Below are 26,568 nucleotides of genomic sequence, written 5' to 3'. Positions count from 1 at the left end.
CATAGAAATGAAAACATACAAAATTTTATGATTTCCTCAGCTAAATTGCTTCCAGTAAGTTTCTTTCAGAGGGATAAATAACAATTCCAATCTCACAATCATGAAGGGTTTCTGAAAATGACCAAAGCTCTTCACTGTTTGTTTTACATATAGGGAGGGTACAAAAGGAAAGGGTGGAAATAATGATAAATCTTAAATGAAACAACAAGATCAAAGAACAAATATGAGCAAAACCAAAACCTTCACCTTGGTAATTTTGAAAATAAATGTCATATTGTGGGTTACAAGTAATTAACTGACTAATTTTGCATGACTGTTTACTCTTTATTTGCTTTGTTTTTGTTTTTCTTGCTTTCTCTTCAATCTTCATCTGTAGACTGGAGGATTTTCCTACATCTCCTACAAGCACAGCCAAACAAGAGTTTCTGTATGTCATATTATTATGTTTAATAGTCTTGCAATTAACTCTGTGTTGTGTAGATAATGGCTGCTTTCCTACTGTGTGTGATTGTGGAGGCAGATGTTTCTTGAATACGTCTTGGTTCACCATCTAGTATTACCTAGATAAGCTTTTTTTAAATGAAGTCCTCTAAATATCTGCCTAAAAAAAAGCCCTGGTCAATCTTAGCAGCATAGTTTTAGGGACTGCTATTAAACTGCACTCACTAATGTAATGTTAGAATGGTTTCACCAGCCCTTAAGTTCTTTAGATCTGCTTCTGTACTTCTTTTAATGACCTGAAATACTGTTGATAAATGTAAGGGAACACAGAGGTGAGATTTGCTTTGGAACTGCTGTGCTTGGAGTTACAGTTGTGGTGTCATCATGAACAGGGCCATTTCTTTTTGTCTTCATTTTTCTGTGTGCTGGTTTAACTCCCAGGCATGCTGAAGATTTGTGTGTGTGGGTGCAGGTCTCTTCTCTGTGTCTGTTTATTCTGTTGTGGTAATACAGGATTAACTTCAAAATGTCTGGAAGGAGAGGTGATGGACTGAAAAACTGCAAGTGATGTAGGGAAAATACTGGGATTTGTGTTCCTTTTTGTCTGATAGCAGCATTAAACCAGTGCATCACTGAGTTGTTGAATTGACTGTCATATGATGTGGTCAACAAAAGTAGAAATGATTAAAAGATTGGATAAAACCATGTTGGATTGATCTCGTGGTGAGTCATGAATACAATACAGCCTCTGGCTTAGAAAGTAAATTCTTTATGGCTGGAATTAAGGGAAGGATCCCTTTACTTAAACCTCAGGTATCTGCTGCTGCCTGAGTTTCCAGCTGACTCAGTGCAGTAGTTCCTGTGTGTTACAAGCCTCCTGCTGACTTTTGTTCCTCCCACATGCTTGTTACAGCATTCCCAAAAATCTGTGGAGTACTGGCCTTGTAGTCAGTTTTGTAGTGGGACAAAGACTTTTTGTCACAAATTTGTCTGGAGAGTGATCATTTATGGCATTGATGTGAGAATATAGAATTCTTTCTGGAAGTATTACTGGAATATAACTTAAATAATGATTAATGATTTTAATGATACAACCAGATGTGTTACAGGCTTATCACTGTAGGTAAGCCAGCTGCACATCTTTAGTAATAAATGGACAGCCAGACAGTTGTTCCACATTTCATTCTTGTCATGGAAGTAGGTTTTTTGTAGGCATGCAGCGATGGAGTTAATTTGTTGCATGAAATGTGGAGAAAAGCACAGTTAATTTTGCTGAGGTTTTTTTCTCCTTCAACAGCTATTCTGGACTAATACATTTTTAATAAAGGAAATGTTTATAATGGTTTGAATGCAGTAGTATTTTGTGTTCTAGATGGAAATGTGTTCTTGATTGGCTTCACAACAGTTCAGTCAGAATGGTAGCAGGAAGAAAGTAGGAAACGAGCAAACTTCAAGATAAATAATTATACTTTTCTTTTAAAGAGGTGGAATAAAACAATTTTGGCTTTTTCATAAGTAATGTTTATTTGTATAATGTTTTTCTGAAAATTGTTGTGAATTGTTTCCTCCTTCATCGTGTATTTTAAAATAATTTCTACTTGACAGTCTGCCCTAAAATATAAATTCTGAACTGCTTGAGATTATTTGCATTTCCTGCATAGCTGTGAAAATCTGAGACTGTTCCTTGAACTTCAGTCAATTAATTTGCTGTCAATAGGCCAGTGGATGCCTTACAGTGCTGTGTTTTTCTTGATTATAAGAAATATAATCAGAAGGGTGGTGTCGTTTTTTTTTTAGTTTTTATTTCCACATCTGGGTTGCTTTGGCCTTGCTGATATTGTAGCATAACACTAAGAAGAAACATTTCTTAAGAGAGTGGAGTTCATAGAATGTGTCTTCCACCATGAGACCAAACTGTCTATAAACAATTTAAATATGATACAAAAAGTATTTTACCCCTTGAAATACAATATTTGAGAAACTTGCACTGAATGTTGCAGTTTTGTTGCCTATTTTTCTATGTATTGCACCTTGACAACTACATGTCCTTCTCTTTGAGGCTGTAATTCTGTGTTGGCTGCATAATATACTTCCATTGGGTAACCCTCCAGGAATTGACCATAGAAACATTAATATGTTACCCCAATATATTTTTATAGGAGTTTAATGAATTCTGCTATGTCAAAATTCTGTTATAACATCAAAATCTGTCAGGTTAGTGCAGTTATATTTTTCTTGGGGTAACCATTGTGAACCATATCCTCCTCAACATTAAGTTTTGATTATGTATTTTGGAATAATATGTTTGAATTAAACATCAGTATTAATTCACAAATTCATCTATCACGTGCTTTGTTAAGTATTTCCTCCAATGACCTATTTGGATGGAAATCTCAGATTTGACTTTTTACCAAAAGATGATTCAAGATTATTCCTGAACAGGAGTTTAAATGGAAGGCTCTTTTTTTTGTTTCTGTGTGTGCAAATTAGTCTGTCTCTATGCAGCCTGATGTGTATGCACTGAAATGACCTTACTTTAGGCAAGAATAGCAGTTTTGAACAGATATTTTTGCCATGCATGATGTGTAGTTCCCTTAAGTGTAGCATAGTTGTTTGTGGCATGTAGTGCATCTGTGTGTAAAGTGAAAGAAAAAGGAATGTGGGTGTAGTTGCCAAACAGTATTACTTTAAATTCAGCTAACACTTAAAAACTCAGTGTAAGATACAACTGGGAAGGTTGTGCAAATGACTGCTGTTCCCTTTTGCTGTCAGAACTGTGGTGAAGTGCAGCATTGCCAAATCCCAGGCCCTGTACAGCGCCCAGAGGGGGCTGAAAACCAACAACGCGGCCGTGGTGAAGGTGGGGGCCATCAGCATCAACATCCCGCAGCACCCGGCCACGCTGCACAGCATGATGGTGCGCAGCTCCCACCAGCTCTCCAAGCAGATCTCCGACCTCATCCGGCAGCCCTCCACCGCGTGAGTGCTCCCAAATCCCTCCCCTTGCCAGGATTTTGTCACCTCAGGTGACTGTGGGACAGCCAGGCGGATTAACAGGAAGGGTTTCCTGCTCTTTGTCTTGGTCCACAGGCCCCAGCCAGCCAAAGAAGATGTGGCCACTCCTCTGCCCTCCGAGAAGACTCCAACGAGCATCAATCAAACACCGGTTGAAACAAATGAGTTCCCACAGCTGCCAGAAGGCTTGGAAAAGAAGCCCATAGTGCTGAAGTTCAGTGCCATGATAGATGGGATTGCCATCGGAGCAGCGCTCCTGCCCTCCCTGAAGGCGGAATACAAGATGGGAAGAATGAGGAGTCATGGAATGACAGGTAACAGTTCTCTGGAGCTTTAAAAACATTACTGCTTTTAGTTTGGCCTCCCTATAAACATCCAAAAGCACTCAATGTTTCTATTGACTTATAGCTAGAGCTTTGTATCTGTTGACATTAACTTTGTTTTTTTTAACATGGGCTTCCGTGATTTGTGGGCCCATATAGAGAATTTTCACTGTGGTTGTTAGAAAATTCCCAGAGGCAAAGTGCAAGAGCACATAAAGACATGTATACATTCATATATAGCATCCTCCCAAGAAGCTTCTCTCTGACTGCTAAAATACGTTTGTGTGATCTTTGTTTAATTAAATTCTAATTTGTAAAGTTACTTGAGAATAGTCTTGTAGGGCCTCAGTACTCATGAGGTGGTTTGTATGACTTCCCCCTCAGTCTTATTACTGTGGAGTCCTCACTTTCTTTAGAAATTGAGAAAACCCTGAATCATGTGGGTGGATATTTATAGTTCTTTGGGTCTGTAAACTTCAGTAACATTTTAAGCATTTTAACTTTTAAATTTTTTTTAGTGTTTCAAATTTTTTTCTATTGTTCCAAAACTGTTCTTGAATTTAAGGATAAGTAAGAGATTCTTTTAGCAGTTCATACCTTTTCTTTCCTCGCGTTCATTTTACAGGTGCCCAAACCAGATTTAATTTTGAGCTTCCAAACCACAGACTGCGCTTCACTTCAAAAGTTTCTGCCACTGACATGTCAACCATTCCTCCTTCGGCCAGTCTCAACCTGCCTCCTGTCACCATGTCAGGGAAATATGTCATGGAAGAGCATGACACTTACTCTGACCAGATCTGGAGCATCGATGAGCTCCCTGCCAAGCAAGGCTACTACCTGCAGGGCAACTACCTGCGCTGTGTGGCTGAGGTAGGTCTTGAAGGTTGCAGGCTTCTTTGATAACTTATTTCCTTGCTGTTACAGTTCTGTCTGTGCATCTTCACATTTTTTAAACAATCCATCTCCTCCAGAACTCTCAGGTTTACAGGCTGAATCCAAATACTGAAAAACTGGAAGACTGTTTTATTGTTTTATAGCTGTTTCCTGGGGTTTTTTTTGTGACTAGAGAGCTCCATAAGTGGAATAATGACATGACAGAGAACTTTAACGATATAAAATTTTCTGCTCGACACAGAGTGTTCTATTCGTAAGTTCTACTTGTGTGCCAATTTCCATAGTTAATTTTCCTGGAGAGAAAAAAGGTGTTGCTTAAAAGAAACACCTGCTGGGGAAAAGCAGGGCATTCCTGCTAACTAATTTCTTAGTCAGAAAAATAGTCTGGCATATTTGTAATTGAGAATTCTGATGTTTGCAGCTAAAAAAAAAAAACCTTAACAATCCACTGTTTTTAAAACTAAGGTTTGTTCTCAAATGTTCTGTTTTCACAGGTTGGCTCATTCGAACATAATCTCACAACTGACCTTTTAAACCATTTAGTATTTGTGCAAAAAGTGTTCATGAAGGAAGTAAATGAGGTCATACAGAAGGTTTCAGGTAAGTGGAACACTTAAAAGTTGCTTTAACTAAGATCCTCAAACCTTGTTTGATGGCAACCTTTATGTAGCTCTCAGGATCAGCTCATTAATTTTACCTCTAGCACTGCAAACAGCAGCAGGAAGCAGAACTGGATTTGGAAATGATAACAGAGGCTCTGTAAAGTATTCTATGTCTATCATAAGCAGGAGTTTTATTGGGAAGCAGGATTGTTTGGCATTCTGGACATCAGCGTCTCTGTCTCTCCATGGTGTGCCCTTGGCTGGGTTACTTTGTGTACTCACTTTGTTTGATTTGAACATTATTTTTAGTTATCCTAAAAGGCTAATTTTTAGTTTAATAAGATTCATCAGTAGCTGGAAACATCATGAGGAAAGAAAGAATAAAAAGTGGTAACTGAGTAAAAAGAATGTCTGTGTGTACATCTACCTCCTTTCATGTCCCTCTGTGTGTGTGTGTATATATAGACCTTCAGGTATACAAATGCAATAAAAGAATGGTGCAGGTCCACATGACATGCCCTTGAGGCAGTTAGAAAATGCGGTGGAGAAAATGGAAAATGCCAAATTCCCTGAAGGCTAACAAGAAACACTTGATATTTGTTCCAGCCAAAATACATTAGTATTGGGTAATAAGGAAATGCTTAGGGAAAGAATAAATCTTCTGACAGCTGTCATTATATTCTTTTAGAACATTTTTTTTTGTGGAGGAGCATACAGTGCTGAACCAGGAAACCTGTATTAGCTTTTACAGCATTTCTTAGACTCTGCCTTTCAATCTCTCCTGCATTTTTATGTGAGGAATTTACTACCAGTGCTGGTTCTCTGCTTTTCTAGACTGTAAATTTTATTGCACATACCAGCCTGATGATTTTTGAAATGTGACTGTTGCCTTCTGTATTGGGGTAGTTCAGTAGGGACATGGTCAGGTCAGAAATCCGTGAGTCTGGATGCTCAGTGCAGAACAATAGGGGAAAAAATTGGCTCTGTTCCTCTGCCTTGAAGCAGAGTAATTTTTTAAATGGCTTGAAAATACCAATTAGTGTGATGTGCTGCAGTAGTTTTTCAAATTACTGTTTGTGTTGCACTAAAGTATTGTTTGCACATTATCCTTATATAAAAACTGTGTAAGCACCCATTACTGAAGGTGAAGTTGCACAGACTGAGAGCTAGTTAATGAACAGAGCAGTCCATAATAATTGCAACTGGAAATTGAAGGCAGTTTTGATTAAAAGAAAATGATCCAGATGCAAAATGGACTGATAAAAATTTATTGTTGTTGGGGGTTTTTTGAATCCGTGATATAACTGTTTGTCCTTACCACCGAATAACTGTAATTAGATCAATTGGCATATTTGGAGAGAATTAATGGCTTGGCCTTTTCTACCAGCAAGCCCTTCATATAAACTAAATTGGAGTGTAGATAAATATCAAGAATTTAATCCAGGATTGCTTCTTCAAGGGTACATAACTTGCAGTGACTTGTGCCAGGATGAGGAAGTAAACCCAAAGATAAAATACTTGCAGAATACTCTATCCTCCTTTCATGGAAAAATACTGATATAGTCTCAATTCCTCATTTTCATGGAGTTTGTGTAGTATTTGGTCAAGTGTTAAATTTGTATAATCAGATAAGTAGGTGATACATTGGTGCCGGGGACAAAAAACATCTTTTTTAAAGCAGGTGTTACTCCTTTCAGGCTTTGAGACTTACTGTGTAAAACTTTCCAGGAGGGAGGAGCATGCCTCCATTCCTTCAGTCTTGGTGGAGAGGTATTAATTACATGTCAGAAGATGAATCTGCACAGATGTCTCCAATCCTCACTTGTTTTTATAAATTTTCAACTGGTCGCTGTTTAAAATGAGACTTAATTCATGGTCACCTCTTTATATGTATTGGTTTTAAAATGTTCTCTTTGATAAAACTGTGACTGTGCATATTTAATGCATACAGGAGGGGAGCAGCCAATACCTCTTTGGAATGAACATGATGGCACAACAGATGGAGATAAACCAAAAATTCTTCTTTACTCATTGAGCCTTCAGTTTAAGGTAATCTTATAATGACAAAACAGTGGTGGGATTTTTTTCCTTTCTCATCATGTCTCTGAACCAGATGCTCATAACTCCTTATCCATCAGGGAATTCAGGTGACAGCTACAACTCCCTCGATGCGTGCTGTGAGGTTTGAAACAGGGTTGATAGAACTTGAGCTCTCCAACAGACTGCAAACCAAGGCAATGCCTGGAAATAGCAGCTACCTCAAACTGTTTGGAAAATGCCAGGTGGATTTGAATCTGGCACTGGGACAGATTGTTAAACATCAGGTTAGTGCTCAAGATCTTTGTATGTAATGTTCTTTATAATATGTGATTAAAAAATTACATAAGCCAAGAGATTGTTGCACAGTGCTGTTTTTTTGTTTTGTTTTTTTCCACCATATTATTAATAATCTTAGAGCTTCTTAGCCCTTTAGAACAGTAATAGCCTTTCTAGTGAGTCAAACTCAGAACTTTCATTGATAGAAATATGATTTTTTTAGAATATTTGAATGAAATAATAAGATCAGAGGAGATCCAAACTTTGTTAGCCCTACATTTTGACCTAGTTTGTCTGTCTTGGTTTGACAGTTGTACCAACCTGCTGTTACCTGGAATCACTCGTTCTAGTTTATAAAAGTGTTTTATGATGCCTAGAAACAAATAGAAATCTTAGGACCTATAAATCAACTGTCACAATAGAGGATCAGGATATATAAATAGCTACATTAGTTAACACTTTATGATAAAGAAAATAAGGCTGTGATCAGAACTTAATGCAAGAATACTGAAGATCCTCAGAGGGCCTTTGGCTAGAGCAGACAAAGAGGAAAGGACACAACTTGTTGTTTTAATTTTATATTTTCTCAAATGCAGTTATTTGAGGGTTTTTTTCTTCCCATCCCCATCCCTGAACTCTCCCCTGCTGCAAACCCCTCCCTCTTCCCATTTTTTGGAACGTTTTAAGGTTTATGAAGAAGCTGGATCAGACTTCCATCAAGTTGCCTATTTCAAGACAAGAATTGGATTAAGAAATGCTCTCCGAGAAGAAATCAGTGGCTCATCAGACAGGGAAGCTGTACTCATTACTCTGAACAGACCCATTGTTTTTGCCCAGCCCGTGGCCTTTGACAGAGGTATTGTAGAGACAATTGCTACAAGTTTGTGTTTATGCTGAGGGAGAGATATATTTTTTCTCAAAAGGCTTGATTATTCAAGATTCAATATATTTCATGTTAAGTACCTGAGAAATCTGGGAGATCTTCTCCACACCAACAGATTGATGAATCTGTCATCAAACATCAAAAATTCCACATGTTGAGGTGATTGGTTTTCAGATGGTTTGGAGGAAGCTGCTGTTGTAAATCCTCACAGATGACTGATGCTGACAACAGCAGGACTTTCTGTATTTTAATTTATTAACTTTGATGGTAAGTGATCAGGTTTGTCCATCTTTGAAGCACGAGCCTGATCGCTGCACCCTGAATATATGTCTGTCCATTGTTATATAGCCTCTGACTTATAGTAATGGAGGAGCTGTAAAAAGGGAGAACAAAAATAATTTATTTAGTGAATGTACATTATTTTTTTTAAGGTGTTGATTTCAATTAAGCATTTTTGGTTTCCTCATTAAGCTGTGCTATTCTGGCTGAACTACAAGGCAGCGTATGACAACTGGAATGAGCAGAGAATGGCTCTGCATAAAGATATTCATATGGCCACGAAAGAAGTGGTGGATATGCTGCCTGGAATCCAGCAAACCTCTGCACAGGCTTTTGGGACCCTGTTCCTTCAGCTGACTGTCAATGACTTAGGAATTTGCCTGCCCATCACTAACACACCCCAGGTAAGCAAAAGTGTGATTATTGGAAGTCTGTTAAAACATCAGTTTGTACATGGTGTACTAATACATGAACCAAGTGACAGAAGCTTCAATAGGGATCTGGTTTATAAAAGGAAATATGTGGGCTTTTTTACAGGGAAACATAATTATAGATATTCATATGCAGAGCTAGAAATTAATCAGTCATTCTGTACACTTAAAATTGTACATAATTGTACACATCAAAATAAACACCAAAAAAATCACATAAAGTTAAAGCTACTTTTTGTCATTGTTCAATCAAGTCATCTTTCTTGGAGAAAACAATTGATTCTTGGCTTGTGATCTGTGGTCATGGGGCCATATGGATTATAGCCCTTGATCAAAAACATGGATTTTTTGTTCCTTTTCCAGTCAAGCTTGACTCCTGCTGCCCTAATACATTTATAATATAGGTGTTACATTTAGGAAACAGTAGTGCAAGGCATTGTATGAGCAGAGGTGAAGCTTTTGGAACTCTCTGCAGAGAAGGAAAAATACAAGGAGATATGGGCAGGGTCAGTTAATAGAGAAAGATAAATGGCATTTGGTAAATGTACAATATCACTTTGACATTGCACTAACCAGTAAATTCTCCCTGTGATTTTATTTTCCAGTCTAACCACTCTGCAGATCTCGACACTGGCTCTGCTTTAGTCCTGACTATTGAAAGCACACTCATCACTGCCTGCTCCTCAGAGTCTTTAGTTAGCAAAGGTCATTTTAAAAACTTCTGCATCCGCTTTGCTGATGGCTTTGAGACAAGTTGGGATGACTGGAAACCAGAAATAAGAGGAGATCTAGTCATGAATGCATGTAAGTGTGGGTGATTTCATACTGGACAAGAGTATTTCAGATATAAATCCACTTTTGCCCTTCCCATTGACTTGAAAAACAGCTGAGCTTTCCCAAAAAACTTAAAGAAAAGACTGTGGCCTTTTGAAAGCAAAATAATATGGATCTAAAAGGTTGTATTTCTTTGTTGTTTTCCATTATTAATAAACTTTGCTGTTTTATCTATCATTGTAATAATTTAACCTCTGCCTGGGAGATGTTGAAAGAGTTAGATGCATTGCTCTTAAACAATTTCATAAGATCCCAAGAAGATAGTCTAGTAATAGTAGTCTAATATGGAATAGTCTAGTAAGGAATATTTATATATATATATATATATAAAATGATGAACATTCTAAAAAAATTATTAAATTTAAAGTTGATTCAATACATATATATATATATAGTTATGCATTATACATAGAATTTGGATGTTACCAAGTAGGTTCACTTTACTAAATAAGAAAAGTCCTTCAATGGGAAATAAACTAGAACTCTTATCATTCTTTAATTATGGCAGGCAGGAGACTGAGGGTGGGATTGGGAAGGGCTGCTCTAAAGCAGCTTTTACTGGCTGCCTAATCACTGTACTTGCTTTGTATGCTTCATGTAGGTGTTGTGCCAGATGGTACCTATGAAGTGTGTTCTAGGACAACAGGCCAAGCTGCAGCAGGTAATGTGCTTGTTTTAATAAATCAAGTCCTACATTTGAAAACCATTCATAAAATATGAAATTTAAGTCCTTTAACTGTGTTTTAATTTAATTAGCTGGAGAAGAGTCAGCAACAGTTGCCATAACAGTCATGTCATCCCATTGTTTCCTGTCCTAGGGACTGCTAAATCTTCCTCATGCTGAGGTTTTTGCTTGCTGAACTGCTATCCCTCTCTTTCCTCTTCCAGAAAAGGCTTCTCTTGTTCCTAAATTTTTCTCTGCCCAGTCTAAGTAGTCTAGACCTTCTCCAGAGCCTTCAGAAACAGCTGCCAGTCTCTGTGTTAGTCATACTTCCATCTAGGAAGAAAACCAGTATCTTGTGTTGACATGCTTAGAGCAAGGTCTGTATTTTGATGTTGAAAAGTGGCACTCAGAAAAATCCTGGGCAAACAGGATATTCACTAGACGTACAACACATATAACATCTTCCAACATCGTTGATCAAGACCTGAATTACTAGGTCAGCATTTGTACATGCAGAAAGACATATTTTATGTTTTTTGCTGTTAGAAATTCTGTTTTGGAATAGTGTACTTCCCTGCATTTGTATGAGCTGAAGCTCGAAATGCTCTTTACTCACTCTGAAGGAGATGTCTTTTCATTAGGTCTGCCTGTATTGCATCTTTTGTTAAAGAAATACTGTGAAGTATTTTCATCAAGCATTTCAGTTGTGCAATGTGTTTTTCTCAGAATGGGCAGTTGGCTAATGGGTACATAATTCACTATAGGGGATTAAATAAAAGAGGAAAAACTGCTTAACCTGATTTTTTTTTTGAACACAGAAAGTAGCAGTGCAGGAACATGGACACTAAATGTGTTGTGGAAGATGTGTGGTATTGATGTCCACATGGATCCAAACATTGGGAAAAGACTGAATGCTTTGGGCAATACCCTCACAACATTGACAGGAGAGGAAGATATTGATGACATTGCTGACCTCAACTCTGTGAACATAGCTGACCTTTCAGATGAGGATGAAGTTGACACCATGTCTCCCACTATACATGCAGTAAGTAAATCCACCAAAATAAGTGCTACTAATTGGAGAAAGTCTTCTGTCAAATGGAAAGATCTTAATCTTGAGTCCAGCATATGAGTCTTTTTAGTTCATGCAAGTCTTGTTGCAAATCAGCAATGTTTGTGTGCTTTCTAACTCCATATTTCAAAGGCAACAAATTGCAGATCATATTTCTACTGGTGTTATGTGGAAATAACGATCTGGATTTGAAAACATGGAGAGGACACAACACCTAACCTCAGGTACTTGAACTGTAAAAGCCATGGCTTTCTTCTAGGTTTTCTTCACAGGAGAGTAAGTTACTAACATGAAAAAAATTCTATTCAATATGCTGCTGACCTTGCTTTTTAGTTTTCTGCAAAACCATTTTAACACCTGTTCCTTAATGTCTCTTGCCTGCTGAGAGAGGAAACATTTTCCCAGCACACTAATGCTCCTGTTTGTTGTTCAGAAATCAGGTGGAGGTTCCTTGGGTGGAGATGCACGCAAGCTCACATTTGGGCAGCGGATTGTAAATCACCTGCTGGGTTTGAGCCCCCCAACCCATCGGTACTCTGTTCCTGTAGAATATCTCTTGGGCTCAGCGAAGCGAGATTTGCTCCAGCCTAGCAGAGCACATATGAAAGCAGGCAGATCCTGCTCATGGGGACATGTATGTAGTAGTTACAGTGTGTCTAACTGAATGATGGGCTTCGGATCACTGGAAAAAATCCAATCAGCTGCCTATTCACATGAATTGATTCTTTTGCATGCACTAGTCCAGATTTGAAGGTGTGAAATTGACTTTGCCTGTTGTTCAAAATGTACTGATGTCCAGTTTTTCATGAGGACATTAATGAGATGTTCATTTTAAACAGGAGATCGTTGATCACCGGCGGCAGGGAGCTTCCAGTATCCAAACTGGAGAACAGCGAGGAAGGAAATTTATGAAACGTTTGGTTGATATTAGAGAGCTCAATGAGCAAGCGAAAGTCATTGATGACCTAAAGTAAGTGGGGTTTACTTTATGTTTGCATCATGCATCTTGTGGCACTGTTAAGGTTAAGTGCAAATCATTGCCTTTATTTCAAAATAAAAGATTGTCCTTTTGGATTCCAAAAGCAAAGGCTATATATGCAAGTACTCTTTCCAATCTCTCGGGTTGTTCCATAAGTGTCAGATTAGTCTGTATTTTTCTGACTCTGCATTTTAATGACTGATTTATTATCATTTTCCTGTTGATTCAAAGTCATAGTTCCATCTTGATTTATTATCATGCTGATTACTTTAGCAAAATATATTACTTTGAAACTGTAATAAGCTTAGGAAGAAGAAGAAAAATATTTCAATAGACTTTTTGCATCTTGTACATGATGTTCTCAAGATAAAACATGAAAACTTTCTTACACGCTACTTGAGATAACCCTAAAGAAACACTTATTTCAGATTTCACGAATTTCATCTGACATTCTATGTATTTTATTAATAGTATTTGCAAACATGGTTTGTTTGGCTTGTTTGGGCTTTTCTCCCCTTTTCCCCAAGACAGACTTACTATAAAAGGATCTGTCTGTGATGGGAATACAGAGTTTGGTAGTTATGTGTTCAATGATGAAAAAGGATACACATTTTACTGTTTGTACTTAAAATGAAATTTCTGTCACCATTCAGAGGGAAATTTTATTTGAGATTAGGAATTTAGGTTAAATGTTTGTTTTCGTGCTTCTATGGTTGGCTGTATTTGGTGCTGGTCATAAGTATTGGGACAAAAGAGAAAATTATGTAACTCCCAGGGAAAGCATTCTTAAAACACAGATTTCTGAAGTTGTGGAAATAATATCTGTAAGGTAACTCAACCATGCTTTACCTCCAGGAAATTAGGTGCAAGTGAAGGGACCATAAACCAAGAAATTCAACGCTATCAGCAGCTGGAGTCGGTGGCTGTGAATGACATCCGCAGGGACGTCCGCAAAAAGCTCCGTAGATCCAGCATGAGGGTGAGAGGGATTAGGCTACTTTGAGAGTATTGTAGCACTTGTGCCCCAAAAACCCTTTTACTTTGCTGGCACTCCCATGTACAGTAGCATTTTAGCACGCCAGAGCTTTTCTCTGTGTTCTCAGTTGTTGTATTTCCATATTGTTTCTGGTTTAGGCTGCCTCCTTGAAAGACAAGTGGGGTCTGAGCTACAAACCCAGCTACAGCCGGTCGAAGAGCATTTCGGCATCAGGGAGGCCACCTCTGAAGAGAATGGACAGAACAAGGTGAGCCTCTTGGAATTTGGGATCTGTGATAGCCACAACAGCACATGAAATGGGGAAAAAGTTGGACTGTGGCCTGAAGAGTCCTTTTACCACAGGCAGCAGCTGCTTGTGGTGGAACTGGATAGAAAGAAGTAATTTTGCAAGGCGGGCATGTTCTAAAAAGCATTTTTTCTCATTTTTCTGGAACCTCTGAGAAGATTTCACTTCTACAACTTGGGGTGTTCTACAGAATCCTGTTTTCAAAACATATTGAAGAAATGTATATAAGGAAAAACCGCATAGTGTAAAAATCTTTTCTACACCGGATTGACAATCATCTGCCTTTTAAAAGGGCTGTTGTAATGAGAAGAAGAAAGGGAGGTGCTTTTTTTCTGTGTGACTTAATTGTCCCATGTGGCAGATTACAAATAGCTTAGTTTTCTGTAATTTCTCCATGTTGGCTCAGGATTGAAAAGCTTGCATAGAGACCATTAGGAGAGATAGAGTACTGGCCAAGTCCTGTGCAGCTTCCTTCTCTTTTCTTCTCCCCCTCCTTCCTTTTCATGTACTCAAGCGCTTGAACTGTGATTTTATATATTCTTCCCTAAAACAAAATTATAAATATGACCCTGTATTTGTGTAGTTAAATGTTTGCATGACCCTAAAATCCTGTAGTACAACTCAAGAAGCTGTTTTGGTTTTTTTGCTTGTAGCTCTCGACTGGGAGACAGTGAAGACCTCCCAGATATCCGTGTGGATGCTGCATCCCCTGGGCCAAGAGTAACCTTCAACATACAAGATTCTGTAAGAATTACTTTATATGCCATATAATTGAATTTCCTCTGCCATTTGGTCACCAGTTCATGAAATAATTATATCCAGGCAAACACAAATTGTGTCTGCTTTGCCTCAAATTACAGATGCATTTTTGGAAGATAGACTTATTTTGTCAGAAGACAGATGTATTTTGGTTCCTTGGCACAGAAATGAATTGACTTGTGAAAGAAAAGTATTTTAAAATGGCTTGATTTGTTTCTTAGGCTCACACAGTAGTAATTTTCTTGGGATTTTTGTCAGAGGTTTACAAAAAATCACCTAGGTTTTTTTGGTGTTTGAATATATAGATAGAGTTTTGGAAGTGGGTATTAGTTTGCGGTAGCTGTGCAGGTGTATCCTTCTCAATGTTTGAAATGAATTGCTGAATTGGTTTGGGGTTTTTTCCTTTTTTTTTTTTTTTACCATGTTTTCTCATGTCTAAAATGTTTATTTTGCATGACTGAGATTATTGTAATTATTTTAATTTCTATATTTTTTTTATTTCTATTAAGTTGAATCAAACAGCTTTGGGGATTGCACAACAATCCAGCTGTCCAGGGGAAGGGTATTTTCAGGTATTTCTGAGCAGAAACAAGTATTCTTTGCCAGAGAACTAATTTATCTCATAGGGAGCTGCTTTTCAATATTTCATCTCTTTTGCACTGAGCTAAACAGAATGTATACCAAGCTTGAAAATACTTAAATATGTAAACTAAGCAGAGGAACATGATTTATTGTTTATGAACAACAATCAAAGTGCTTCTACACCCTTATGTAGACTCAAAACTTCTTTTAAAATGGATTACTGGCTTTTTGCTTAAAGACTGAGCTAGGCTCATGTAAACTGGCCCAAGTCTAGGCTTGAAATATGCTTTAGAGGCTGATTTTAGTACGTGCCTTTGCCTGTTCTGTTTTGTATAAAATAATTACCAGGTGGGAGGGCATCTTCTCACACTCTTATTTCTGTAAAAATTCTTGTATTTAATGTGGAATAAATAATTTTTTCAAATAATAGCAAGTAGGGAACGTTCCAAAATTTAATATCCTGAGAACAAGTGGAGTTTTTTTAACTACTTTCAAAACCAAGTTTAGGAAAAATAGTATTTTATTTAAAAAAAATTAATCAAGCAAACCCAAAACTCAGAGCAAATCAGAAAAGTCAAAAATAAATAAGTGAACAACAAAAAAAAAAAAAACAAACAACAAAAAACAAACAGAAGAGACATTAATGGACGTTTTCTCCCATCTAACTCTCCTCATGCTCCCCGGAAATAAATTCCTGTTTCTGAGAGAATGGTGGAAATGACACCTGGGAATGTGCTTTGCAGATTTAAATATGTTCACATTTAAAAGATACCCTACCTATTGTTGTTATGTAAAAGCCCAGTTAGCTTAGATTTCGTTGGCATAGCAAAATATTATCAATTACTTGGAAGTATCAAATGTATTTTCCTGACATGCCAGTTGTTCAGCAGAGCTCTAATTTGAATTTGCAGACTGTGTAGCTCTGCAGTGACACTGCATAGGAAGTGCTGGAATTTAACACTTGCAGATGGTTTTCACAGGCATTTTAAGAATTTAATGTTGGAAAATGGCTTGTGGCATGGTTCCTGGGAGAAGCAGGAGGCTCCTTTAGGACATTCAGTTCCGTGCTTGGGCCAGGATGCCTGGGGCGGTGCTGTACATTCTGTCTAGTGCCCTGCGTGCCCTCACTAACGCTTCCTGCAAGTCATGGGCACTTGGGCTGCCTTCTGTCCTTTTCTTTCAAAATAGTTCTTAAATTTAAATGAAATGTTTCCTTTCCTTCTAAACTGGTAAGAGCATGATGATTATCTGTCTACGGGGCTGAGCTCAATCACTAGGCAATGGCAAAGGTCTCCTCACCAAGCTTTAATTCCCTTCTTTTTCATAATCCCTCTTGCAATTCCTTTACCTGCTCTCTCCGTGTTATGAGGAACTCAGAAGTGAGGGTTTCTCATAGCAGGCCTGCTTCTTTATTTCCAGATCTATCTACTGCATTCTCTGTGGAAATCAAATCTGTGGAAATTTACTATCTTTTTGTCTTTTCACAATCAGTTTCCAGAGGAGACAGAAATGGACCTTTTGTCCGTAACTATTGATGGTCCCTCCCATTACTCATCTACTAGTGAAGGCTCATGCTCGGTATTTGGTTCACCCAAAACTCCAGCTGTCTTCTCACCCGGCATTCCCTTCCAGCCTGAAGAAGGACGCCGGGATGACAGCTTATCCTCCAGCAGTGAGGACTCGGAGAAGGAGGATGACCATGAAAGGGAGAGGACGTATTTTTATAGGAAACCACCGTAAGTAATGGTCCTGAGGAACAACACAGAAATGAAGAAGATACCTGCATATGCTTTCAGTACTCTCAAACTTGAAATATTGAATTTAAAGCTACAAATTCTGTTGCTGAGGAAGTACTGAATATACTCAAGTGTATGTGTGTGGAAGGCAGGTGAGGTTGTGTTCACTAGAGGTGACTGTGTGGGGAGGAGGGATCCTGATTAGAAAAGGAGGTAACCGATACAAATTTCAGGTCTTGGAACAGAATAAAAGAACTTGGAAAGTGAGGTTGTTGAGGCACAAAACCAGGTGCAGGTCCACAAACAGGTGTAAAAACGTGGATACTTACAAATATGAAATCTATTGTGTATCTATCTTTTTGTTCCTTTTTTGATTGAGAACTTAAGAAAAGCTTAGTTTTTTGTACTACCTTATATTAAGAAATGTGACATGCTAATGCAAGATGGGTCACTGTATTGCTGCATATCAGATAAAGCCTTTTCCCAAAATGTTTTTATAAGATCCTACAGTGTGGACATAGTTTGGGAATGCCTTGTAGCCCCTGCTGAGGTAAATGTCTTGCTGATAATTGCCCCCCACCTGTGCCTGTGCAGGAGCACCTCTCGCAAGAAAGCCACAGGCTTTGCTGCTGTGCACCAGCTGTTCACTGAGCGCTGGCCAACGACGCCCACCAACAGGAGTGTCACTGGCACCACCACGGAGAGAAACATTGACTTTGAGCTTGATATTAGGGTTGAAATTGATTGTGGGAAGTGTGTGCTGCATCCCACAATGCTCCAGCAAGAGCATGATGACATCAGTTTACGAAGGTAAGAAATGTGTGTGTTAGTTTATTACCAGCACTTTTTTGTAGTAATTATCACTGCTTAATAACAGCACCATAAGTTGCAATTGTTCTGACCCAGTGTGGCACAGGAAATTACTTTAATAACATGAGTACATTTATTTCAGGAGCTATGATCGGAGTTCCAGAAGTTTGGATCAAGAGTCTCCTTCAAAAAAGAAGAAATTTCAAACTAATTATGCATCTACTACTCACTTACTTGCTGGCAAGAAAGTGCCATCATCTCTGCAGACAAAATCCAGTGATGTGGAAACAACAGTATTTTATATTCCTGGGGTGGATGTAAAGGTAAAATGAAGGGATAACTCAGAAGGCAGGCAGTGACAATGTTTTCTCTCCAACACAGTCAAACTGTACACTCCCTTGGTGTTTTAAATGTTATTTCTATGTCCTAGCATGAACGGGTCTCAACAGAAATGTCCTTGGATTTTGTGATTTGAACCCCTAATGGAGTAAGAACAGGGAAAAATCTGTCACTGCTTGAAGGAAATTGTCATGCAATTCAGTTGAGGCAATGCCATAAATCAAATGCTCCTCACTTGATACAGCTTGGCTTTTCTAGTCTTTCAATGTGAAAGAACTATGTGTGTCCATGTCCAGTATTCCAGGCTGTCTTCAGGGATTACAATTATACCTTAGGTCCTGCCTGTTGCTTTTAGTCAAATTCAGGAATAACTAAATGTTCTCTACAACTTTTGTTATGCTCTGTGTTTTGAGGCATAGTCTACTGTGTACGTGGAGGAGGTGTGAACCCCTGGGTTCAGGGGTATTTTGGGTTTTTTATGCCAGTTTCTATAGGCCTGTGTTTAGTAATGGAACAGCTCCACCATGCATTAAGGCAGAAGGGAGGCTGTGTTCATACGTGGCACAGGATGCATGTGATGTGACAGAGAGAGAAGCAAGCTTTAGTGTTCCTAAATAATACATTTTCCCTGTTTCTCTGTGTTTTGTTGAGTTTTTTAATAGTTTATTAGTATATCTATTTTTTGTATTAAGTTTTCAGTTCTTTTGTGTACAGGATGTGAATTGGAATGTAATGTATCTTACAATGACATTTCTCTAAAGAATGGGAAGAAACAAATTTTGGTGGGAAGGAGTGGCACCAAATGGCTGTACAGAAATTGAGTTCTTCATGTGAAGTAACTTGATCTTGCTTTGCTTTCCAGTTGCACTACAACTCCAAGACTCTAAAGACTGAATCGCCAAACACTTCTCGAGGATCCTCTTTGCCACGCACCCTTTCCAAAGAGTCCAAGCTGTATGGTATGAAAGATACTGCCACATCTCCTCCTCTCTCTAGCACTGTCCACAGCAAGACTAACACCTTACTTCCTCCCCAACCCCCACCCATCCCATCAGGTACTTATAGATAAATTTTCTGAACCTTTCATGGATATATTTTCCCTTGGTGTAATCTACTGCCTTTAGATCCGGCTGCACCTTACCTGGAGCAGTGTGTTTATCCATGCTTGACTTTGGCTGCAGAAACCTGACCCCAGAAGCAAGAATGCAGTTCATAAAGCTGCATTTTTAGACATGGTTTGCCAAACCAGTCTCAGTAATATTTTTGTCATAGTTACCACAGTGTTAGACTGTCACTGCCTTCTCCCAGTTTTCATTTAACAAAAGAATGTTGGAAAGCAGTGTAAATATTTATAAATAATTCACCCATTGAAGGCCTTTAAATAGCCATGATTTGGAGTAAGATGAGTTCAAATACAAGCTTTGTCGTGTCTCCAATGATTCCTGTTTTCAAGCAGGAGGTGGCTGTTACCTCATGTCAGATCTAGAGGCATGTAGATTGCATCTCCAGTTTCTGAGGCATTCACTCTTCTCCTCTTTGGCATTTAATATTGCTTTAAACACAAAACCAAAATTTTGTCAGAACTTGACCACCAAGCAAAATTAAGTAACTCAAAGTTGTGCTTGTGGGTTTTGCCTTATAAAATCACCAGAGATGCTGGGAGAGAACAGTGAAATGGGGATACCTTCCTCAACTCTCCATGCTGTTGAACCATTAGCTCTTACTCCTTTAGGTGGCCATCCTCTTTGATTACTAGATGTTGCGTAGCGGTTTATGCTACTTCTCTTCACTTTTGTTCTTTAGTCTGTATTCTTTCTCATCTTTGCTTCTGAATTCTTACCACATGATGTTCAGGTACTGAGTCTTGCTGCTTAAATGTCTGTAAGCTCTGCATTTGGTGTGGAAATTGCACTTGTATGATAATATATATGCCCCCCAGACTAGAGATTGGCTTATAATTGCATTATTTCTTTATGCATTTTATTTTTATAAGTATTTATTAGTCCTGAATGGTTTTGAAACACATCTATTTTTTGTTTATAGTACATTTTGTAATAGTACTTTTCCTCTGGAATGGAGACCAACTTCTTGTATTGTCTTTGGTTTCCAGTAAAAGTAAGATAGGACAATGTAGTCAGGCACATGAGGCAGAATAGTTTGCACAGAATGAAAAGTCAGTGGTTGTTTTTTTTTTTTATCAAATGTAAGGAATTTTAATCTCTGTTTTAGTAGTTAATTTTTATATTTGTCTTGGAGAATTTTAAATCTATGTCTCCATTGATGTATATTCATTCTAATAGCTATATTGCATAGAGACAGTAAGTGAGCTGGTACTTCTCTGCATATTAACATTTTGATGAGCATGGATTCAAGATTCCTCTTCCACAAATTAACAAAACACTAACCTTTTTATTAGTTTATACTCTGGTTAGTTCCAAGCTTTCAAAAATTATGGTTTAGAATCCTTAGTCATTCTTTGCATAAATATAATAGGACTTGCCATTTGCAGTTTTAATTTTTTGATGTATTTTCTCTATTTAAACTGACATTCTTTCCTGACTTGTTGATTTATTTTTCCTAATACCACTTTCATTTCCAGTCAGCTGCGGTTTTTTTGCACTGGGTATTTGGAGAAGAACTATCTGTGTTTGATTTCAGGTCTAAAAAGTGAGGTGTTGACAATGACAACAAGAATGCTGGGTTAAGAACATGAGCATGGAATAACTGCAATTAAGCCTTACAGACTAATGGTTATTTTTGCAAAGTGAAAACTTAATGACTTCATTTCTTGTAGCAGACCTGATCTATATCTCTTCAGATGATAGAGAAAATTAGAGGGCACAGCTTGATAAGTTATGAAGCGTCTTCTTATGTTTATCAGTTACTGCTCAGTGGTATTACCTTAGGCAAATGTATCTTCTCAATGTTACAGCCAAAGGGAAAGGAAGTGGTGGAGTGAAAACTGCTAAACTCTACGCATGGGTTGCGCTCCAGTCACTGCCAGAGGAGATGGTGATCAGCCCCTGCCTCTTGGACTTCCTGGAGAAAGCCCTTGAAACCATTCCCATCACACCCATTGAAAGGAATTACACAGGTCAGTTGCACAGTTGTATTCTGGCACGCTGTGCTTTTTTGGTATTGAGCTGCTTTTCCTTTCAAATTCTGCTTTCTAATGAGTTCTTGTACTTGTTAAAAGCTGTTAGTTCCCAGGATGAAGACATGGGGCAGTTTGATATACAAGATCCCTTGGAAGAGTCCACAACATCCTTGGTGTCATCCTCAACATCAGCATATTCCTCCTTCCCTGTAGATGTGGTGGTTTATGTACGAGTCCAGGTGAGGGTTTAACTCAACATTCAGAGTAGTAACTTGCTTTAGTCACTGTCTTTTAAACAAGCCATGCTTCTAAGTTTGATTTTTAAAGAATAAAAACTCGTGAAAAAAAACTTTTAAAGAATAAAAAGTAAAGTGTCCCTTCTGAATGCTTTATTTTCTTTCTGCCTGTCAGCCTTCTCAAATCAAGTTCAGCTGCTTGCCAGTATCCAGAGTTGAATGTATGCTGAAGTTGCCTTCCCTGGATCTTGTTTTCTCTTCCAACCGAGGAGAACTGGAAACTTTAGGCACAACATACCCATCAGAAAGTGTGTCCATTGGTGGCAGTACTCCACAGAGTGGCTCAAAGAATTCAGCTAGTAAATCTGGAGCACCAGGTAATACATGTGTGGATGTCAATTCTCTACACAGAATATTTAAGCTATATTGCTGCTAGAGGGCATATTTTGGAGTGTGTTTGGTCTGTTTAATAGTGCTGTTAACATTAAGTATTCTTTCATGTATGAAAATGCTTTCAAAATCTGATTTTTGCCTCCCCAAAAAATGACTGCAGGTTCATCACCTGGCCTTGGCAGCCCTCTGGGTAGGACGAGGCACAGCAGCAGTCAGTCAGATCTGACTACTTCCAGCAGCAGCTCTTCAGGCCTGAGCTTTACTGCCTGCATGTCTGACTTCTCCCTTTACGTGTTCCATCCCTACGGAGCTGGAAAACAAAAATCAGCTGTTACTGTGCTAACCCCTGGATCAGGAGCCTTGGGTATGGAACAAGGTTTTGTTTGTTTTATGAACATGATTCAAGCGTGGCATGCGTTTCTGAACTGCAGGTCTGAAAGGATAACAGAAAATGAAAATGTTTCCTTCATGCTTCTAGGGAACGTGGATGAGGAGCCAACTTCGGTCACTGGCCGGAAGGACTCCCTGAGCATCAACCTGGAGTTTGTGAAAGTCAGCTTGTCACGGATCAGGCGATCGGGAGGCTCCTCCTTTTTTGAGAGTCAGTCTGCCAGCAAAGCTACCAGCAAGATAGACACCACATTGATCAACATATCTGGTAAATGCTTCTTTCATTTTAATCCCAGCTAATTAGAGAACTGCTGCTCCAGTGATGGACTTTACTCATGGCAGCTTTCTTTTTTTGGTAAGATCTATGTATTTATTTTCTGCCCTTGCACATGGGATCCTGACTTACTGGGAAAACAGCAGGATGGTTGTGATTAATCTGCCATTAAAATCCTCCCATGAGGAGTCTGAGGTACATCCAACACAAGCAGGACTCAACATAATCTGTATTCTTGGGTTCCACCTTGTCTTTATGAAGTGCATTTATAGCTAATGTTTGGACTCAGAGAAATTGCAACACCTCAGGAAAACTATATTTTCATGACAGCAGAGATAGTACTACTAGGTGAAGGAGAAAATTACTTGGTTACCTAAACCTGTTATTACTGGAAATTTACAATTGTGTGCATGTGCTTTTTCAGCTGTCTGTGACATAGGATCTGCTTCTTTCAAATACGACATGCGCCGCCTCAGTGAGATCCTGGCCTTTCCCAGGGCTTGGTACAGGAGAAGCATTGCTAGAAGGCTTTTCCTGGGTGATCAGACAATAAATCTGCCAGGTAAGAGACTGCTGCTTATCACAAAAAAATCTTGTTACACAAAGAGTTCCAATAGGAATTTTTATAAGCATTAATTACCCATGTCATATTATATCACTGAATAAGTGTAAATGTATTATGATTTACTCCACATGAAGTCACTCAGAGACATTTGATAGGAAATCCTAGACAGAAGACATGAAAAATTCCTAACATAGGTCACTGAACAATTTAAAGAGTATATTCCAAGGCCAGGTTGGATGTGGCCCTGAGCAGTCCAATCTAATAAATGGCATCCCTGCCCATGGCAGGGATGATATTAATGATATTAATGATAAATGATATTTAAGGTCCCTTCCCAAACCATTCTATAGTTCTGTGATATATAAACAAAAACAGTAGAAAACTTTAAGTTATGTCAAATGAAATACATTTATTTCTTGATAGTTCTTAGTATACGTGAGGATATGGTTAGACAAAAATGAAATAGTTTTTCTGTATTTCCTGTGCTGCGTTTTCTCCAGTAGCATCAGGCCCTGGCACACCAGATTCAATTGAAGGAGTGAGCCAGCACCTTTCTCCTGAATCCTCAAGGAAAGCATACTGTAGGACATGGGAGCAGCCCTGCCAGTCTGCTTCCTTCACTCACATGGCACAGTCCCCCAATGTTTTCAGTGAGCACAGTGCCAGCAGCAGTATGTCACCTGGCACAGCATCTCACAGCCTCAAGTCTCCAGCTGTCACAAGATCCAGGAGCGTGTCTGACTCCTCAGTGCCTCAGAGAGGTGAGTAGATAGGGACTTGTATGTTTGTTTTTTTAAAAGTATTTCCATCAGCTGTGTTAAAGAAGTATGTCATTACCACTTTGAAAATATTATTTTCCACAGTGCCTGGCACTGGAGAGTCAATGGCTTAGAGATTAAAATGGATGAATGAAAGCTGTTAGCATATTTTCCATAAAATTTCCCTATCTGTGGGTCAATTTCTGTGACAGCTAAAGCAATGTGTATTGCAAATCCTCTAGTTCTCATTTATTGTCTCTTATGGTTTTGTATTCTTAATAAAAATGGTGCTTGTCAGTTCTTTTGTAATATTCAAATATATTCAATATATTCAGTATTCATGGATATATTCTGCCAGTTTTTCCTAGCATGTGGAATAATTTTAATTTTTATCTTTTTTTTTCTGTTTAGATACTATCTCAAAGACATCAACTCCATTTAATAAGTCAAATAAAGCTGGAAGCCAGCAAGGAACACCATGGGAAACACTGGTTGTGTTTGCTATGAACCTGAAACAATTAAATGTTCAGATGAATATGAGCAATGTAATGGGCAATACTACGTAAGTAGAAAATACAATCAAGTATGTTTTAGCAGGTAGTGGTGTTTGGGGGAAAAAAGCCAATTTTTTCTCCACAGACTGTTAACAGTCTGTTGTCTTTTAGCTTTAAAATCCTACCCTTTTCAGTTTTGAACTGAGAATTACCTCATGAATACTGCAGTTGCTTAATCCTGAAGCCACATATGCCTAAATTCAACCTTATTCACTGCTTTCCAGTAGATGATACTCGGTTTCTCTTTTGGGAACCTGGAAAATTGTTGTCTGTTTTCATCTCTGTTTCTAGGTGGACCACCAGTGGTTTGAAAAGTCAGGGCCGTCTGTCTGTGGGCAGTAGCAGAGATCGGGAAATCAGCATGTCTGTGGGCTTGGGAAGATCCCAACTGGACTCCAGAGGGGGAGTTGTTGGAGGTACCATAGATGTTAACACCCTGGAGATGGTGGGTAAGTTGGAAAGCCTCCTGCTGGTAGCATGTGCTTGTCAGTAAAGGTGATTATCACTGGAAAAACTGATTTTCATCTCTTTAATTCTGTATTTCTATATTGCTTTGGTTCTATTTCAGCTCATATTTCTGAACACCCAAACCAACAGCCCAATCATAAAATTGAGATTACTATGGGTTCTACTGAAGCACGTGTTGACTACATGGGATCCAGTATCCTAATGGGAATCTTCAGTAATGCTGATCTTAAACTGCAGGATGAATGGAAAATTAATCTGTATAATAATCTGGATTCAAGCATGACTGATAAAAGGTAATATTATTTGCTTAAAATGTATGGTGTTTGATAATGTCAAATGTCTCCTGTCCAATACTTTAACCAGAAATGTGTCTGCTAGAAGACAAAGGATTCATTGTTTGGTTTTGGTTGATTGTTTTTTTTTAAATTGTTGGTTGGAAATATATTAACTGCTAATTTTCTTGCTATTTTTACTACCTAGTGAGATATTTGTCCACGGGGACTTGAAATGGGATATCTTCCAAGTGATGATTTCAAGGTCGACTACGCCAGACCTGATAAAAATAGGAATGAAACTCCAGGAGTTCTTCACTCAGCAGTTTGATACAAGCAAACGAGCGCTGTCCACGTGGGGACCTGTTCCTTATCTCCCTCCCAAGACAGTGGCAAACAACTTGGAGAAAACCTCACATGAGCAATGTAAGTGCTACCAAAAAATAATGATTCCCAATTAAAATGTTTTAACTGCTGAAATTGCCTAGGAGACAGTGTCAGTGAAACAGATAAGAAAATATAACTCATAATTCCATGTTTTACTAAGAATATAAATATGCCAGCAGTTTTTTCTGTGTCTTGCCTGAAGTTTGCTGTGCATGTTTGCTCTGCAGTGTTGGATGCAGCCCATCATCGCCACTGGCCAGGAGTTCTGAAGGTGGTATCTGGGTGCCACATATCCCTATTCCAGATGCCACTGCCAGAAGATGGGATGCAGTTTGGAGGATCCATGAGCCTGCATGGGAACCACATGACCCTGGCTTGTTTTCATGGACCTAATTTCCGCTCAAAATCATGGGCCTTATTTCACCTGGAAGAACCCAATATTGCGTTTTGGACAGAAGCCCAGAAAGTTTTGGAAGATGGTAATTTGAACTGTTTACTCATTCCTCTAAATGTCTTTACATAAGGTTTTAATAATGTATTATTATGTGATAATACATCAAAGAAAAATTTATTTTCTTTTTCTGAATCAAGAATATTTCCCAAAAACATACCACTTATCTAAAAATAATCTGTTCCCTCCACCCCTTTACCACAATTTGCTTTATCTGTGGAATAAAGTGCATTTTCAACTGTACTGGATATGTCCCTGATAATGAGCCTACTGAGTGGATTGCCTGGATTTTAATTGTCTATCTGTGTAGTCCTTCCTAGCTGCAGGATGAATTTTGATGACCTTATTACTTATATTTGTCTTAATACTGTGAGGTTTTACTGTCTGTAGCTACTGAGGATTTAATTTCTCTGTTGTTTTCAAGCTTTATACCAGGTTTTATTCCACTGGCACACTAATTATTCATATTAAATACCTGTAG

General features: G+C 38.4%; 1 protein-coding gene across 12 annotated transcripts in view; it reads left to right on the top strand.

Annotated features, from left to right (window-relative positions):
• The window catches only part of BLTP1 (bridge-like lipid transfer protein family member 1), an 86,775-nt gene that overhangs the window by 57,280 nt on the left and 2,927 nt on the right, over positions 1 to 26,568 (top strand). For 2 of the 12 annotated variants that reach the window (XM_085579301.1, XM_085579300.1), the window contains exons 49-82: positions 377 to 427; positions 3,214 to 3,420; positions 3,532 to 3,770; positions 4,405 to 4,649; positions 5,168 to 5,273; positions 7,227 to 7,324; positions 7,414 to 7,599; positions 8,279 to 8,447; positions 8,946 to 9,157; positions 9,790 to 9,988; positions 10,620 to 10,679; positions 11,501 to 11,727; positions 12,188 to 12,388; positions 12,594 to 12,724; positions 13,589 to 13,712; positions 13,868 to 13,977; positions 14,670 to 14,760; positions 15,285 to 15,347; positions 16,849 to 17,093; positions 17,688 to 17,903; positions 18,046 to 18,226; positions 19,105 to 19,297; positions 21,175 to 21,336; positions 21,439 to 21,578; positions 21,751 to 21,952; positions 22,129 to 22,332; positions 22,447 to 22,626; positions 23,057 to 23,194; positions 23,698 to 23,958; positions 24,367 to 24,517; positions 24,801 to 24,958; positions 25,078 to 25,270; positions 25,458 to 25,675; positions 25,864 to 26,115. In XM_085579301.1, the coding sequence (XP_085435427.1) occupies positions 377 to 427; positions 3,214 to 3,420; positions 3,532 to 3,770; positions 4,405 to 4,649; positions 5,168 to 5,273; positions 7,227 to 7,324; positions 7,414 to 7,599; positions 8,279 to 8,447; positions 8,946 to 9,157; positions 9,790 to 9,988; positions 10,620 to 10,679; positions 11,501 to 11,727; positions 12,188 to 12,388; positions 12,594 to 12,724; positions 13,589 to 13,712; positions 13,868 to 13,977; positions 14,670 to 14,760; positions 15,285 to 15,347; positions 16,849 to 17,093; positions 17,688 to 17,903; positions 18,046 to 18,226; positions 19,105 to 19,297; positions 21,175 to 21,336; positions 21,439 to 21,578; positions 21,751 to 21,952; positions 22,129 to 22,332; positions 22,447 to 22,626; positions 23,057 to 23,194; positions 23,698 to 23,958; positions 24,367 to 24,517; positions 24,801 to 24,958; positions 25,078 to 25,270; positions 25,458 to 25,675; positions 25,864 to 26,115 (5,813 nt within the window). The remainder of the gene's footprint in view (positions 1 to 376; positions 428 to 3,213; positions 3,421 to 3,531; positions 3,771 to 4,404; positions 4,650 to 5,167; positions 5,274 to 7,226; positions 7,325 to 7,413; positions 7,600 to 8,278; positions 8,448 to 8,945; positions 9,158 to 9,789; positions 9,989 to 10,619; positions 10,680 to 11,500; positions 11,728 to 12,187; positions 12,389 to 12,593; positions 12,725 to 13,588; positions 13,713 to 13,867; positions 13,978 to 14,669; positions 14,761 to 15,284; positions 15,348 to 16,848; positions 17,094 to 17,687; positions 17,904 to 18,045; positions 18,227 to 19,104; positions 19,298 to 21,174; positions 21,337 to 21,438; positions 21,579 to 21,750; positions 21,953 to 22,128; positions 22,333 to 22,446; positions 22,627 to 23,056; positions 23,195 to 23,697; positions 23,959 to 24,366; positions 24,518 to 24,800; positions 24,959 to 25,077; positions 25,271 to 25,457; positions 25,676 to 25,863; positions 26,116 to 26,568) is intronic. The other 10 variants (XM_085579305.1, XM_085579304.1, XM_077783046.2 and 7 more) reach the window with 10 other exon arrangements.

This window comes from Lonchura striata, chromosome 4 (genome assembly GCF_050655825.1).
Source record: "Lonchura striata isolate lonStrDom1 chromosome 4, ASM5065582v1, whole genome shotgun sequence".
In the NCBI taxonomy this organism is placed as follows: Eukaryota; Metazoa; Chordata; class Aves; order Passeriformes; family Estrildidae; genus Lonchura; species Lonchura striata.
Note: the sequence above shows the minus strand (reverse complement) of the source record. Positions and strands in the feature narration are given on the sequence as shown.